This window comes from Schistocerca nitens, chromosome 2 (genome assembly GCF_023898315.1).
Source record: "Schistocerca nitens isolate TAMUIC-IGC-003100 chromosome 2, iqSchNite1.1, whole genome shotgun sequence".
In the NCBI taxonomy this organism is placed as follows: Eukaryota; Metazoa; Arthropoda; class Insecta; order Orthoptera; family Acrididae; genus Schistocerca; species Schistocerca nitens.
The window spans coordinates 775,758,044-775,772,726 of NC_064615.1; the positions used below are offsets into that span (position 1 = coordinate 775,758,044).

A 14,683-nucleotide genomic window follows, 5' to 3' on the forward strand; every position below is an offset into this window, starting at 1 on the left:
GCAATGTGCTTGATGTTATCCTCAATTGTGTATGTGAGGTTATTGTCTAAACTGTTTCCAACACCGCCATTAGTCAGAGAATGATGATTACCAAAATTTTTCTGCAGATAACCTAAACAGCATGTGACATTGCTGAGCCCTGCACTTTGCTTGGACGTACTCGTCACCTGGTATTCATCAGACAGATTTCTGCACTAGTTCAGACGGTGCTCTCCCACAATAACTCCCTAGCAGAAGGAGCTTTTTTTGTCTATTTCTCTGACTACAATTACCTTATATTGCAAATTTTCCCTTAATTGTTATACTGTCTCTGAGCTCATATTGCTTGCACACTTTATTGAAAGTCTCCAGAGCAATGACAACATTGGATGCATCTAGTGGAAAGCTAACATACTTGCAGAGTCTCTTAACCACATTTAATCGCCTACCCTATTCCTAATTTTATTTCTGCAACTGCCAATTGTTCTAATTTTACTTATGCTACTGCCACATCAGCTTGGGTTATAAATTGGCTCCTATTTCTCCATAACTGCAGTAGGCACATTTAGTACAGTACCAAAGGCTAGACATAACTTCACTTGAGCTACAAAATACATCACTAAAGGCAGTCTCCACACTGTCTATTATTTCTCAATGTCCGCAGTGACTATGTTGTTTTTTCTTAGTCTTAAAAGATTTTCTAGCAATAGCTGTACAACAAAGTATTATGATTATGTGACTTCTGCAGTTTAACTTAATCAAAGGTGACTGACTTACAATGCCGGTATGTAATTTATGGAAGAGACATATTTATGTGATGTATAAATGTAAGTGAATTAGTTAAATATTGGGTTACTGAACTTTTTCCACAAAAGATTTGACTGGCACTAAAGCAGAAGAAATTACGTTGCCCTCACAATTTATTTAAATGAATTTTGAGCAAAATATAGCAAAAATGTTTATTTTTATCCTCTAAATTGATGAAAAGCTCATAATGGTTTTGCATGAACAGCACTTTAGGAAACATTGACTACAATTTACAACAATACTACAGCTTTGTTGCCCTTTGAGCTCTTACTTATCACTACTTGACAATTAGTTAACACACACACACACACACACACACACACACACACACACACACACACACACACACACACACACACACACACACACACACTCACTACCATTGCTAACTCCATGTTTATCGTGTGTAGGTTAACCACTTTCAAGAAAGTAAATTAAATGATGGAAACTCCAGGTTGGAATATCAACAATGTAGGAAGAGAGAGATTGCTACTTACCATAAAGATGACATGTTAAGTAGAAGAAGAAAGAGAAACACACACCATTCATTCACACAAGCAAGCATACCTCACACACGCATGACCATGAACTCTGGCAGCTCAGACCAGTAAATTGTTCATCTTCATTTATTACAGGTAAAGTAAACATTAAAAAAAGTGGCATAAGTGGAAAAGTAGCTGCATATTTTCCAACTATCAGTTTTTCTCCACATAGCATATGTTTTTACTTTAGAACAAGATTATTCCTTCTTTTCATAGAACGAATTAATTTAACATTAAAACTATTTATTACTGTGTTGATGCTCTGTATCTTAAGCCCCTTCTACACTATAACCGTAGACAACCAGTATTATGAAAACATGAAACTAGAAATATTTTATTCTGTCAAAAGTCAGTTCATTTCTTTACTAGGCATCACATGGTGGTATCCTTTAAGGTTACATATGGAAACTGACTGCACAATAAGCTGCTCCTAAAGCTCAGAGCAAGAATATTCTTTTTATGTTTCATTATCTCTGGCCCCCAGTTTGTCAGCAGCAATGCGTAAATATTAAATCACAAGGTGGTGGTGTTAGCCCATTCATTGATTTTTAGAGCAATATGAAGTGTTTCAGAGGTTTTCAAACTATTCAGGTGTTCTATAGACTACAATTGCACTCACCTGATAAAAGTTCCTTTGTTTCCGGTTTATTTTGCACCGACTCTCCTTTCAACTTAGTCTTCTTAGACTGAACATTTTTCTTCTTGCGCTCTGAAACATATGAAGAATGCTATCTTAAATTACTTCTTTGACATGCTCTATTTGAAACTTTAAAAACTTATGAAAGTAGCCCTGTTAGTAATTTGTCATACAAGTGCTTTTAAAAATATAAACAGCTGTATTACAAATAAGATTGGTTTCAAGGTTTTTCCCCCCTATAATGTCTGTCATGAATAAAATATTTTTGTTACTAATTGTCAGACTTCATTTGTAAATACAACTGATAGATGCTCAGATAGTGAGGCTGATACACAGATTATGAATGTAAAGCATTAACCCATTAATTGCCGTGATCACCATTTGGGGATCGGATAGTTTTTGTCCCATCAGTTGGCAGCAGTGTCTCTGTTTTAATGCTGAATAGCTTATAATATTTGACGACAGTCTAACTGAAGTGAGTGACAGAGCAGAATCAAAATATTGCATGTGGTTTCTTGTGTAAAGTTAAATAAACCATCAATTGGATGGTAAGTCATGTAACACGAATACCATAGATTTACAGTTGTGTAATTTTTGTTATTTTTATTATTCCATCAAATGTTGTGATCATATTGTAAATTTGTAGCTTACAGTAGCTCACAAATGTTTTTTCGTTCATTTATTATTAGTAAATATTGTTTTACTACACGTTTTAAAGTGATACCCATTTGGGGATTGTGGCCGATACGAAGTACTTTCATACAACCACAATCATTGTATCTTTTATTTTTTTATTTTTATTTTATTTTTATATGGGTACCAGAAAGTTCCTCGGACTAGCCAAAGTAGAAGATATGATAAATGATTCTAACTTTCTCAGCGAAGATAATGATCATGGTGTGATAGATATTGTAGAACTTCCCCCCAACAATGTGGATCATATTTCAGACTCTGAAGAATTCGATGATGACATTTTGGGAGACACTTATCCTAACAATGTTCCTGATAGGATGGAAGTTCATTCAAGTGCAATTGCAGTTGCCGATCCCAATACAGAACCTCTCGCCAATAAAGACCCTAGTACTTCACGACCTAAACCGTCAAAGAAATGGGACTTGAAAATGGTTAAAACAGTTTCCGATTGGCAAAAAGTTCAGCCCGATTATGAAAAGACATTTGGGAATAATGACTACATAAACAGAGCTATGGAACAAATAACTCCACTCAAAGGAAAATCAGCGATCGAAATTTTTGAGATGTTATTTGACCAAGAAATAATGAATTTCACTGTCAAAGAAAGTGTCAGTTATGGTGCACAGAATAACCGGCATGGATTTATGTTTTTGGTAGACTGTCTTCGAGAATTTGGAGGCTTTTTATGCCTTACAGGTTACCATTCTTTGCCTCAGGAGCAAATGTATTGATACAAAGATGAAGACTTTGACATTAGACGGATCAGAAAATGTTTCTCCAGAAACAGGTATTTAGAAATAAAGAAAAATTTGCACTTCAGTGACAATTCTAAACTGACATATAATAATTTGGCAACCACAGATTTCAAGATATGCCCCCTCATTGACAAAATGAATCAAAATTATATGAAGTTTTGTGTTTTTTTTTTTTTTTAAATTATAAGCATTGATGAGGAGATGGTCAGATATTACAGGCATCATTATTTCAAACAATTTACTCCGGGTAAACCCATACGGTTTGGGTTCAAACAGTGGACAATGTGCTGTGCAGAAACAGGATACTGCTTTCATACAGTACTGTATACTGGGAAAAGGAACAATGTCAATGAGGTGCAAGGTTTGGATGCATCAGCTATCATGAGCTAAATATCTATGGTAAACAATCCCTCTAACCACATTTTCTTTTTTGATAATTTTTTCACTAGTTCTGATCTAATGAAAACCTTAACAGACCGAAGTGTAGCAGCAACAGGAACAGTTCCATCAAACTGGGTAAATAAATGCCCTCAAGTCAGACAATGAATTCAGAGAGGAACCTCGTGGAGCTATTGATTACAGATTTGATGTCAAAATACAAAATATTCTGTGCTGCATGGAAAGATAATAAATGTGTACAAATCTTGTCAAACCATCATGGAATATATCCAGAGAAGAAAGTAATTAGATGGTCCAGATTGGAGAAGAAAAAGATGTGCAGCCTCTCTGTATACATCTTTACAATAAATTCGTGAGTGGAGTGGACAAACTTGACTGATATATAAATAAATATAGAATAAAACTACATGAAAAGAAATGGTATTTTCCCATATTCACAAACATAATTGATACTGCACTAGTAAATGCTTATGTATTATGCTGTCATGCTAACAGCAATATACCCATTTTAGAGTTTAGGAGGCAAATAACTAGAGGCTACCTACAAACACAGTCTATTTTTAATCCTAAGAGTCTTGGTAGACCATCACTGCAGAAAAAGATCCAGAAACCTGTTCCAGAAACAGTGAGGAAAAATCCACTGTGGCATTATCTAGAAAGAACCTGCAAAGGAAAACAAAGAACATGTGTGACATGCACGATGAATGTAAGAAAACAATGCAGAAAATGTAATGTACGCTTACCTATGGTATGTATGGAACAGTGGCATCAATAAGTTTTTTTATTTACACAAATGTAAAACTTGAGTTCATACAAAATGTAATGTAATTTATGTCCAAATAATTAAAACTAAACAGAACTGTAATGGATTATCGCAAATAAAATGTGTTTCCAATTATTCCTTTTTTTTTTCCGTGTCATCTGCCACAATCCCCATTTGGGGCTTTCTGGGGAAAAAAAAAAAAAAAACCTGCTATACTTCTGAAAAACGTTCTGTAGAATAAAAGTGGTATGTCAGGTTCAAATCTCTTACACAAGTAAACAGAATTTCTCAGGAAATCAATAAAAGTGGCTGTTAATGGGTTAAATAAATGAAACTCTGAAAAAACTTACTAGCCAAGGCTCTAAATGTACAACATATTGGTAACACCACTTTCAGTAGCAAATTAGTGAAATGTTAATGTTACTGACAACTGAAGGATTAAAAAGGTGAACAAATGTGCACTGTTAAAATAGTATGTAAATTATCTTTCTGTGGTAGTAGACGAGTATGAAATCTAAACTTAAGAGCCACTGAATTTCAGACACTCGACCCCCCCCCCCCTCCCCTTCCCTTCCACCTTCCTCTATCCATATCTGAAAACCATGAGAAAGAAGGCTTCTATACATCAAATGTACATAATGTAAGTAGACATAGCATTCAGAGCCAAAACTTCCAGTAAAACTGAAATAATAAGGTTTGCTGAAACCAAAGAGAAGCATCAGCTCTCTGGAAACATGTATCAGTAATATTGCAGATAATATTACATGCAGCCAATCACTTACTGCATTATTTTTGTGAACCATTCACAAAATCTAATGCAGCCAGCAAAGTGAGAAGCACCCAACTCATAATCAGGAACTTGTCTGTTTTCTAAGTTGTTCAGAGCACTTTAAAGGGTTTGAATGATAGGATGTGTTGACACACAACACGGAAGATAAACTGTTCTAAAATTTATCATAATAGATTATTACATATAGTCAACAGGAAAGCTTCAAGACATCAGGGAAGTTAACACAACTGGTTTTGTTGTATCAACAAGCCATTTGAAAACTCTTGCTATGTTCAGAAAGAGGTAGTGTTGCTTATGCTAAAACATCTCTCAGATAATGTATTTGAATATACTTCTGTTTTAGTACACCAAAAGAAATCACCAAGATTAGCAGCACAGTAATTATTTTATATTCGTGCAGATCTTCTCTCATCTCCCTTTGAAGATGATCACTGGATATCTTGAGGACACAAAGGAAATGAAGAAGGGCTCCAAAAGACATGGCTTTATATTAAGGCAACAACCAACTACAATTGTTCAACAATGAGATGACATCTGAATCAGGTGAAATACTAGTACTACTATAAACATGTTATGTGGAACTACTACATGCCCTTCTAGGAACAGTTCATCTCAGATCAACAAAAAAATGCCCAACTGGGAAAATGCACAGGCCATTCCCATTTTCAAGTAGGGATTGTAGCATGTAACTGTAGGCCTGTATTGCTGATGCCAGCTTTTTGTTGAATTATGGAACATTTTTGCTCATACACTATAACCTTTTTGGAAAGTAACAAAATCTCTAAAAATCAACACAGATTCCATAAACAGATTTTTGGAAATGCAGTTCACTCCATTCCTCAACTACATAAACAGCATCAAAGACAAGGGCACCCAGACTGATGCCATATGATTAACATCTGCTAGGTATTTGACACAGTTCTACATTTTATTTAGTCACAAGCTTACCAAGAATCTGATTACATCTAGGAATTCCTGGGACAAAGTCAATCAGGGAACACTAAAGAACCAAAAACATTGGTATACCTGCCTAATGTCGTGTAGGCCTGTACAAGCATGCAGAAGTGCCACAACATGACATGGCGTGGACTCTATTAATGTCTGAAGTGCTGGAGGGAAGTGACACAATGAATCCTGCAGTGCTGTCCACAAATCTGTTTCAAGAGTGTGAGATCTCTTCTGAGCAGCATGTTGCAAGGTATCCCAGATATGCTCAATAATGTTCATGTCTAGGGAGTCTGGTGGCCAGTGGAAGTGTGAACTCAAAAGAGTTTTCCTGGAGCCACTCTGTAGCAGTTGTGGACATGTGGGGTGTCACATTGTCCTGCTGGAATTGCCAAAGTCTGTCGGAATGCACAATGAACATTAATGGATACAGGTGATCAGACACGATGCTTACGTACATGTCACCTGTCAGAGTCAGTCTTATCTAGGAGTCCCATATCACTCCAACTTCATATGCTCCACACCATTACAGGGCCTCCACCAGCTTAACAGCCCCCTGCTGACATGCAGTGTCCATAGATTCATGAGTCTCCATACCCGTACACGTCCATCCATTCAATAGAAGTTTATACAAGACTCGTCGAAACAGGCAACATGACTCCAGTCATCATCAAACCAATATTGGTATTGACAGGCCCAGGCAAAGTGTAAAGCTTTGTGTCGTGTAGTCATTAAGGGTACTGTACACATGTGGGCCTTCAGCTCCAAAAGCCCATATCGATGATGTTTCGTTGAATGGTTCACACAATGACACTTTTTAATGGCCTAGCATTGACATATGCAGCAATTTGTGGAAGGGTTCCACTTCTGTCATGCTGAATTATTCTCTTCAGTGGTCAATGGTTCCATTCTTGGAGGATCTTTTCCAGGTCGCAGCGATGTCTGAGATTTTATGTTTTACCATATTCCTGATATTCACAATACACTCATGAAATTGTCTTATGGGAAAATCCCCATGTCACTGCTATCTTTGAGATGCTGTGTACCATCATCCATGCACCAACTATATCACCACGCTCAAACTCACATCTTTATGACCTACCATTGTAGCAGCAGTAACTCCAGTTAAAAGTGCACCAGACACTTGTTGTCTTATGTAAGTGTTGACAGCAGTGCCGTATGCTGTCTGTTTACGTGTCTCTGTATTTGAATATGCATGCCTATATCAGTTTCTTTGGCACTTCAGTGTATAAGTAACTTAGGGAGACAACCATGTGGTTATTACAGTTTATAATATATGTGAATGATCTAGTGGTTCAAATGGCTCTAAGCACTATGGGACTTAACATCTGAGGTCATCTGTCTCGTAGACTTAGAACTACTCAAACCTAACTAACCTAAGGACAACACACACATCCATGCCTGAGGCACGATTCAAACCTGCGACTGTAGCAGCAGTGCGGTTCCGGACTGAAGCGCCTAGAACCGCTCAGCCACAGCAGCCAGCGAGTGATCTAGTGGACAACATCAGAAGCTCTGTGAGAATGTTTGCTTGTGATTATGCCTACTGTAGAGTTATGATCAAACAAAACAAAAACTAGTGATATGCAGGATGACCTGCAAATGTGTGACAAAATGTGGAGAAATCGGTAGCTCCAAATTTACTCTGCCAGAGATGATGCGGCATGTAGTGCACCCCACTACCCATCCAACTGCACAACAATGCTCCTTTCAGATTCCAATATTGCATCTCCGTTACAAATATTTGGCCACCCACTGCTTGTGGTTGGGAACCAACACACATCACACAAAATGAGGATGTGAGTGCAATGATCACATTGGTGAGTTATTAATGACAATCATAGAAGACAAAAGTCTAGTGCTGCTGATTAACAGAACAAGACTAACCCTAAGTGCATGCCAATCACCTGCCAATTCATTTGGCTTTTCCCAGAGCAGAGGAAGAACCATCCTGGATCCATCCTGCACAGTGTTGGAAAATCAGGAAAAGCCAACTGGAATGACAGTTTAAAAGTCAGCCTCCCACAATTAGAAACATAAGAAGATCTAGTTTCTGACTCACTAAATCAACACAGTGCACTACCGAGGCTGCCAGAGGCAATTCTTCAACAGAAGCCATTTTGCATTACTAGCACAATGAGTCATCTGTGTCTACAATTACTGTAATTAATAATATTACAACCATAGTATGGTCATGGAAGAATGATAGTTGCTCCATTAATGGTGAAGCTCCGTCTTGAAGAGAAATATGATCATGTTGCCATTTATTGGTTTCTAATAAAAGGTCAAACCTTTATTTGTAGAGCTTAAATCTACTGCACTAATCTGCCAATTAGAATCTAGAAATTAATGGTAATTCTGAGTAACTACGTTCTGCAGGTCGTCTGTGGTGGGATACCAAATGTCTGGGAGCCATCAAAGAACATAAGGAAGCACTGAGGAACTGCAAGAAACATTGTACTTAGGAAAACTACATCATCCTGCAAAAAATACAAGCAGAAACCAAGAGGATCTAACAAATTTAGTGCCTAGGTGCTTTAGGCACCACATCAGTATAAGTCTTGTGTGTGGTTCTAGGGACTTGCTTCATTGACATCACTATCTGCCCCAGGGCATCGGCATACTGGCTAAAAAAGGGCAGACACAACAAGGCCATGAAGTAACAGGAGAAAACATTGTAGACATGTGTCAAACAGCTGGTATCTTGAGACATGGCAATGGTAGTGGGAGCAGGTGGTGACCAATGAGGACCATTGCAGTTTTTTCTTCCCCAAATTACAGAATGACTAAAGTTGAATCATGCAGACTCAAGCCATGTCATGGTTAACTTTTTGACCAGCCCGAGCCCAAACCCAGCATACACAAGCCACCTGAACCTCAGGCAGAGTCCTATATGCACATATAGGGCATATGGGTATCCTTAACACGTTACATTAGATTGTAACACACACACATGAGACCTGTAACAGAATATGACAACACCAAAGAAATGTTACGGGACCCAGAAAAATGGTGTGCTCTAGGCAACATAAATGTTTTCAAGAACACTGTGATGTCTATAGACAAGAAAATCCATATGGCAGATCTCTGACGGACACGATAACAGGATCATTAGAAGGCCACACAAAAAATCAGACACAGAGAGACTCTTAAGGAACATAATACCTAAAATAAATAAATAAGAAAGTAAAACAGACATAGCACATGACTGGTCCATGTATCTAAGCTGCAGTCAATGACAAGGAATTAATGTATGGGATAATGACAAATGTAAACAATGAGAGAATCATTACATCTAAGGAATCTGCCATAGAGGGAGGCGAGGCTAGACGTTTGAGTTCTGAGACTCCCTCTCCCACCTATGGTATTGGTTAAGGGGAACAGCATCACACACAGAAACGTACAACACAACAGTGCATACACATGTCTAGATATAGCAAAACACACACACACACACACACACACACACACACACACACACAGACAGAGAGAGAGAGAGAGAGAGAGAGAGAGAGAGAGAGAGAGAGAGAGAGAGAGAGAATCACACCATTTGTTTCATTTAGAAATATAAGAAGATAATTTTGTATGCTACGTTGGGTGAGACAGGCTCTGCTTCTGTTGAAGCCCTCCCAACCTGGAGTAGCAAGAACACTAACCATAATTTGCATGTTGTATTTCATTTTAATAGCAAAAGAACATCTGAAGATTATCCCTTTCCTATCTTTGTATTAGTTTTGGTCTAAATTAGTAACATACATTATTTTACACCCTCCATTTCCTTCAAATACTTTAATTTTCTTAGTAGGTCATCATTACTCTTGTTTCTGTTGCTTGAAATAATTTTTCCTAGTAATGTGGAACAGCGTATTATTGCCACCAAGAATAATTTCGAAAGTATGATATGAGCTGAAAAGTCTGTAGGATGAAAGTTACACGAGACAACGGGGGCCATAATATGACTGTGGTATTTTGTTGCTACGTGGGGTCACGTCAGAGATATGAAGGTCAACTTGGTTTTTTTTTTTTTTTTTTTTTTTTTTTAAATGGGGTGCTATAGTTTGCTACTCATTTTCTCATAGCGGCTATCGAGACAAATCCAATGATTTATAACAGTGATGTCTTTGAAGGTCAGCAAAAGTCACAAAGGTAGCATGAACATTCATTTACAGAAGGTGTTCAAAGTGATTACCATTAGTATCAATGCAGTGCTGAAAACATCTCATCATGGATTAAGTGGTATTCTTATCACATCGACACTTATTGAAGCACTTGCCCTGACAATTCTCTCTCACATATCTTCAGGTGTCATTGGAACATCTTTATAAACAACGTCTTTTACAAATCCCCACAAGAAAAAAAATCCAGAGACGTCAAGTCTGGTGAAAAAAGCTGGCCACGAAACATCTCCATGTCCAATCCAATGATTTGGGAATTGTCTCTGCAATTCATTTCTAGCCATCAGCAATAACAGACCTAATGTTTCTTGCAGAAATCTGGTGTACTTCATAACATTAAGATTTCCTTTGATGAAATAGGGGCCTATAATTCTGTCTTCTAAAATCCCACACCATACATTAACCAACCATGGGTTCTGGTGTGCAACCTGACGCAGCCAACATGGATTTTCAGTTGCCCAATAATGCATGTTATGCAAATTAACATTTCCATAGTTCACGTATGTAGCCTAGTCACTAAATAAAATCAAATAAATAAATGTGTCAGCCCTCTGAATTTGAAGTTGAGCCCATCGGCAGAATTCAATGCGATGCATACAATCAGTACCTTAATTCTTGGTGAAGACATATGGTAAGGATGATATTTATGGCGATGCAGAACACAAACACTACTACTCTAGCTCATGACAGATTCCCTTGTGATTTGTTGCGAACTTACCGTTTTCTATTTCCTCGTTAGTAGATTTCCTTTGCCGGATATGTTTCCTATGCATTAAAGATCCAATTGTTCTCAATTTATCATAGACATATTTAGATGTACAACATGTAGGGTGAGTACGTTGAGGATATCTTTCAGCGTGTAAGTCTCTAGCTCTCACTGAATTTTGTTGGCATGCTCCTTAAATGAGAAGCATATCGAAATGTTCTTCTAAAGAATACATCATTCATAATAGGTTGACTCGACAATACTAGTCTTACCATTCCTATTAGCGTTGTATTTTGAAACTGTCGAATGGTATTTACATGTCAACGACACATTAGTATTCGGCGAATATTAACTATTTGCATGACATATGAGAGAGATTGTTACAGCATGTGCTTTGATAAGTGCTGAAGTGATAAGGAATACAACTCAATCAAGATAAGAAGATTGCAGCACTGCATTGATACCAATGGTCATCACTTTAAATACCTTCAGTAAATGGACATTCATGCAACCTTTTTGACCTTCGTTGATTTTCAAAGACCTTACTGTTAAACATCGCTGCATTCATCTCAATAGCTGCTACCAGAAAATAAGTTGACCATATCTCTGAAGTGACCCTAACTAATAACAAAAAACCATCATATTATGGTCCCCATTGTCCCATGCAACATTTGTCCCAAGAACTTTTCAGCTACCGTCATACTTTTGTAGATATTCTTGGTGGCAATAGTTAGTGACTCACCCTGTATACAAAATTGGAAAACGTACAACCTGCTGTCACAAGTGTCTGCAAAAATTTATCCCAGAAGGGGAAAAGATTGTAAAATTGCTATTTTTCCATGGAAATGATTTGGTGAGTGAGAACATATTGTGTCCCAGGAAATAAATTTGATAGTTGTTTCTCAATATTTTTAAGATGCATAGCTTTGATGTCTAAGTGGCGTTCATATTTTATTAGCCTATTGGTGAATGATCTGAAATTAAATCCTCATGATTAAATCCAAGGTGTCCAAGAAGTTTTTACTCATTCAACAATAATGTTAGGTTAAAAACAAACTAGAACTCAGAAACAAAAAAATAGAATAATTGAAAACGCCTGTTGGATAGCAACAAACTAACTAGCAAAAATGCAACATTAAGTCTCTACAAAGTGCAAAAACAAGAAACTATGAAATACTCTTATTGAACTATGATGCCATCTATAACAACTCGTTTGCTTACACAATTTCACATTTGTATAGGTAAATGCATTTATTACACAATTTTCACGATTTCTACGATTTCTACTGTTTAATGTTGACTAGCAAAATTGAACTTGAGCAAAATGTATTTTCCAAGTTACATTTTTTTTATTCTTTGACTAGACAGTTGTTGCAAACCTCACAAAATGACTCTGAAATGACAGCTATGATAAACTTTTAAAGACTACAACCAGACCGAAGTGGTCTTTGTCTCCGCAGTCTACTGTGCAACCATGCCAGCTTGACTGGGAAATTTGGTGCTACATGTCTACGATTGCATGTGGCGTTGTGTTATACCCCATACACTCTGAGAAGAATCGAGCTCCTGGAGACAACATCTTTTCACCTGAGAAGATTCTTTCTCTCTCTCTTCCAAAGTGATGCATTTGCATCCATAGATAAACTGTACATTAGCATGGTTGAGTTCTTCTTTGTCAACTGCAATATCTCTGCTGTCTTTAGCTGAATGCAAAGTCAATAAGCCATCAGGGAGTCTCCTTTATCTGTAGACAGATGGTAAACCAGTTATACTGTGCAGGAATTTGGGATGGATGTTTGGCTGATATTACGTCTGGAAATCCATGCCCACATGTTGGACTGGTCCTTACCTACATCTCGATAAGGGCTCTGTGGGGAAGTGACAAAAGTTTGTGGGGGTAGTTTTGGCTCTGCTTTGAAATGGTTTGCATTCGTCTTAACTGTGTATCTATTTCAAAACAACCACTGTGCCAAGGAAAAGCAAATATATCCCACGAAGAATTTGACAACCAAACAGATGTAAATTATACAGCCCTTGCATTGAAATTTCACTCTGCAGTGGACAATGTGCTGATATGAAACTTCCTGGCAGATTAGAACTGTGTGCCGGGCCGAGATTGAACTACAGGCCTTTGCCTTCCTCAGGCAAGTGCTCCAATTGAGCTACCCAACCACGACACACAACCAGTCCTCACAGCTTTACTTCCACCAGTATATCTTCTCCTAGATTCCAAACTTCACAGAAGCTTTCTTGAGAAACTTCTGGAAACATTCTCCAGGTTGTGGCTAAGTCATGTCTCCACAATATCCTTTCTTCCAGAAATGCTAGTCCTGAGTGTTTTGAAGGAGAGCTTCTGAGAAGTTTGGTAGGTAGGAGATGAGGTACCGGTACTGGCGGAAGTGATGCTGTGAGGACTGGTCGTGAGTTGCGCTCAGGTAGCTCAGTCAGTAGAGTGCTTGCCCACTAACGCAAAGGTCCCAAGTTTGAGTCTTGATCTGGCACACAGTTTTAATCTGCAGCAAGTTTTTCACACAGTACTTGAAGCCACGATACTGTCCATTACTCTCAGCAGTTTGGAATCAAGCACTTCAGCAGTTTGGAATCAAGCACTTTAATAACGTTCCAGTCATTGGTAGTAATGAGTACCACATGTCTGTGCACCAGATTCTGGGGAGGTAGGGGGGGGGGGGGCGCAAGCAGGCGTCCCTACACTACTGACCATTAAAATTGCTACACCAAGAAGAAATGTAGATGATAAACGGGTATTCATCAGACAAATATATTATACTAGAACTGACATGTGATTACATTTTCACACAATGTGTGTGCATAGATCCTGAGAAATCAGTACCCAGAACAACCACCTCTGGCCGTAATAATGGCCTTGATACGCCTGGGCACTGAGTCAAACAGAGCTTGGATGGCGTGTGCAGGTACAGCTGCCCATACAGCTTTAACACAATACCACAGTTCATCAAGAGTAGTGACTGGTGTATTGTGACGAGCCAGTTGCTCGGCCACCATTGATCACACGTTTTCAGTTGGTGACAGATCTGGAGAATGTGCTGGCCAGGGCACCAGTCGAACATTTTCTGTATCTAGAAAGGCCCGTACAGTACCTGCAACATGCGGTGGTGCATTATCCTGCTGAAATATAGGGTTTCGCAGGGATCGAATGAAGGGTAAAGCCACGGGTCTTAACACGTCTGAAATGTAACCTCCACTGTTCAAAGTGCCGTCAATGCGAACAAGAGGTGACCGAGACGTGTAACATATGGGAGCCCATACCATCACGCCGGATGATATGCCAGTATGGCGAGGACGAATACACGCTTCCAATGTACGTTCACTGGGATGTCGCCAAACACGGATGCGACCATCACGATGCTGTAAACAGAACCTGGATTCATCCAAAAAAAATGACGTTTTGCCATTCGTGCACCCAGGTTCGTCGTTGAGTACACCATCACA

The 14,683-nt window shown here is 38.4% G+C and overlaps 1 protein-coding gene across 1 annotated transcript in view; it reads right to left on the bottom strand.

Moving 5' to 3' along the window:
* The window catches only part of LOC126234623 (monocarboxylate transporter 13-like), a 148,038-nt gene that overhangs the window by 46,457 nt on the left and 86,898 nt on the right, over positions 1-14,683 (bottom strand). The window contains exon 4 of the mRNA XM_049943352.1: positions 1,948-2,037. Coding sequence (XP_049799309.1) covers positions 1,948-2,037 — 90 coding nt within the window. The remainder of the gene's footprint in view (positions 1-1,947; positions 2,038-14,683) is intronic.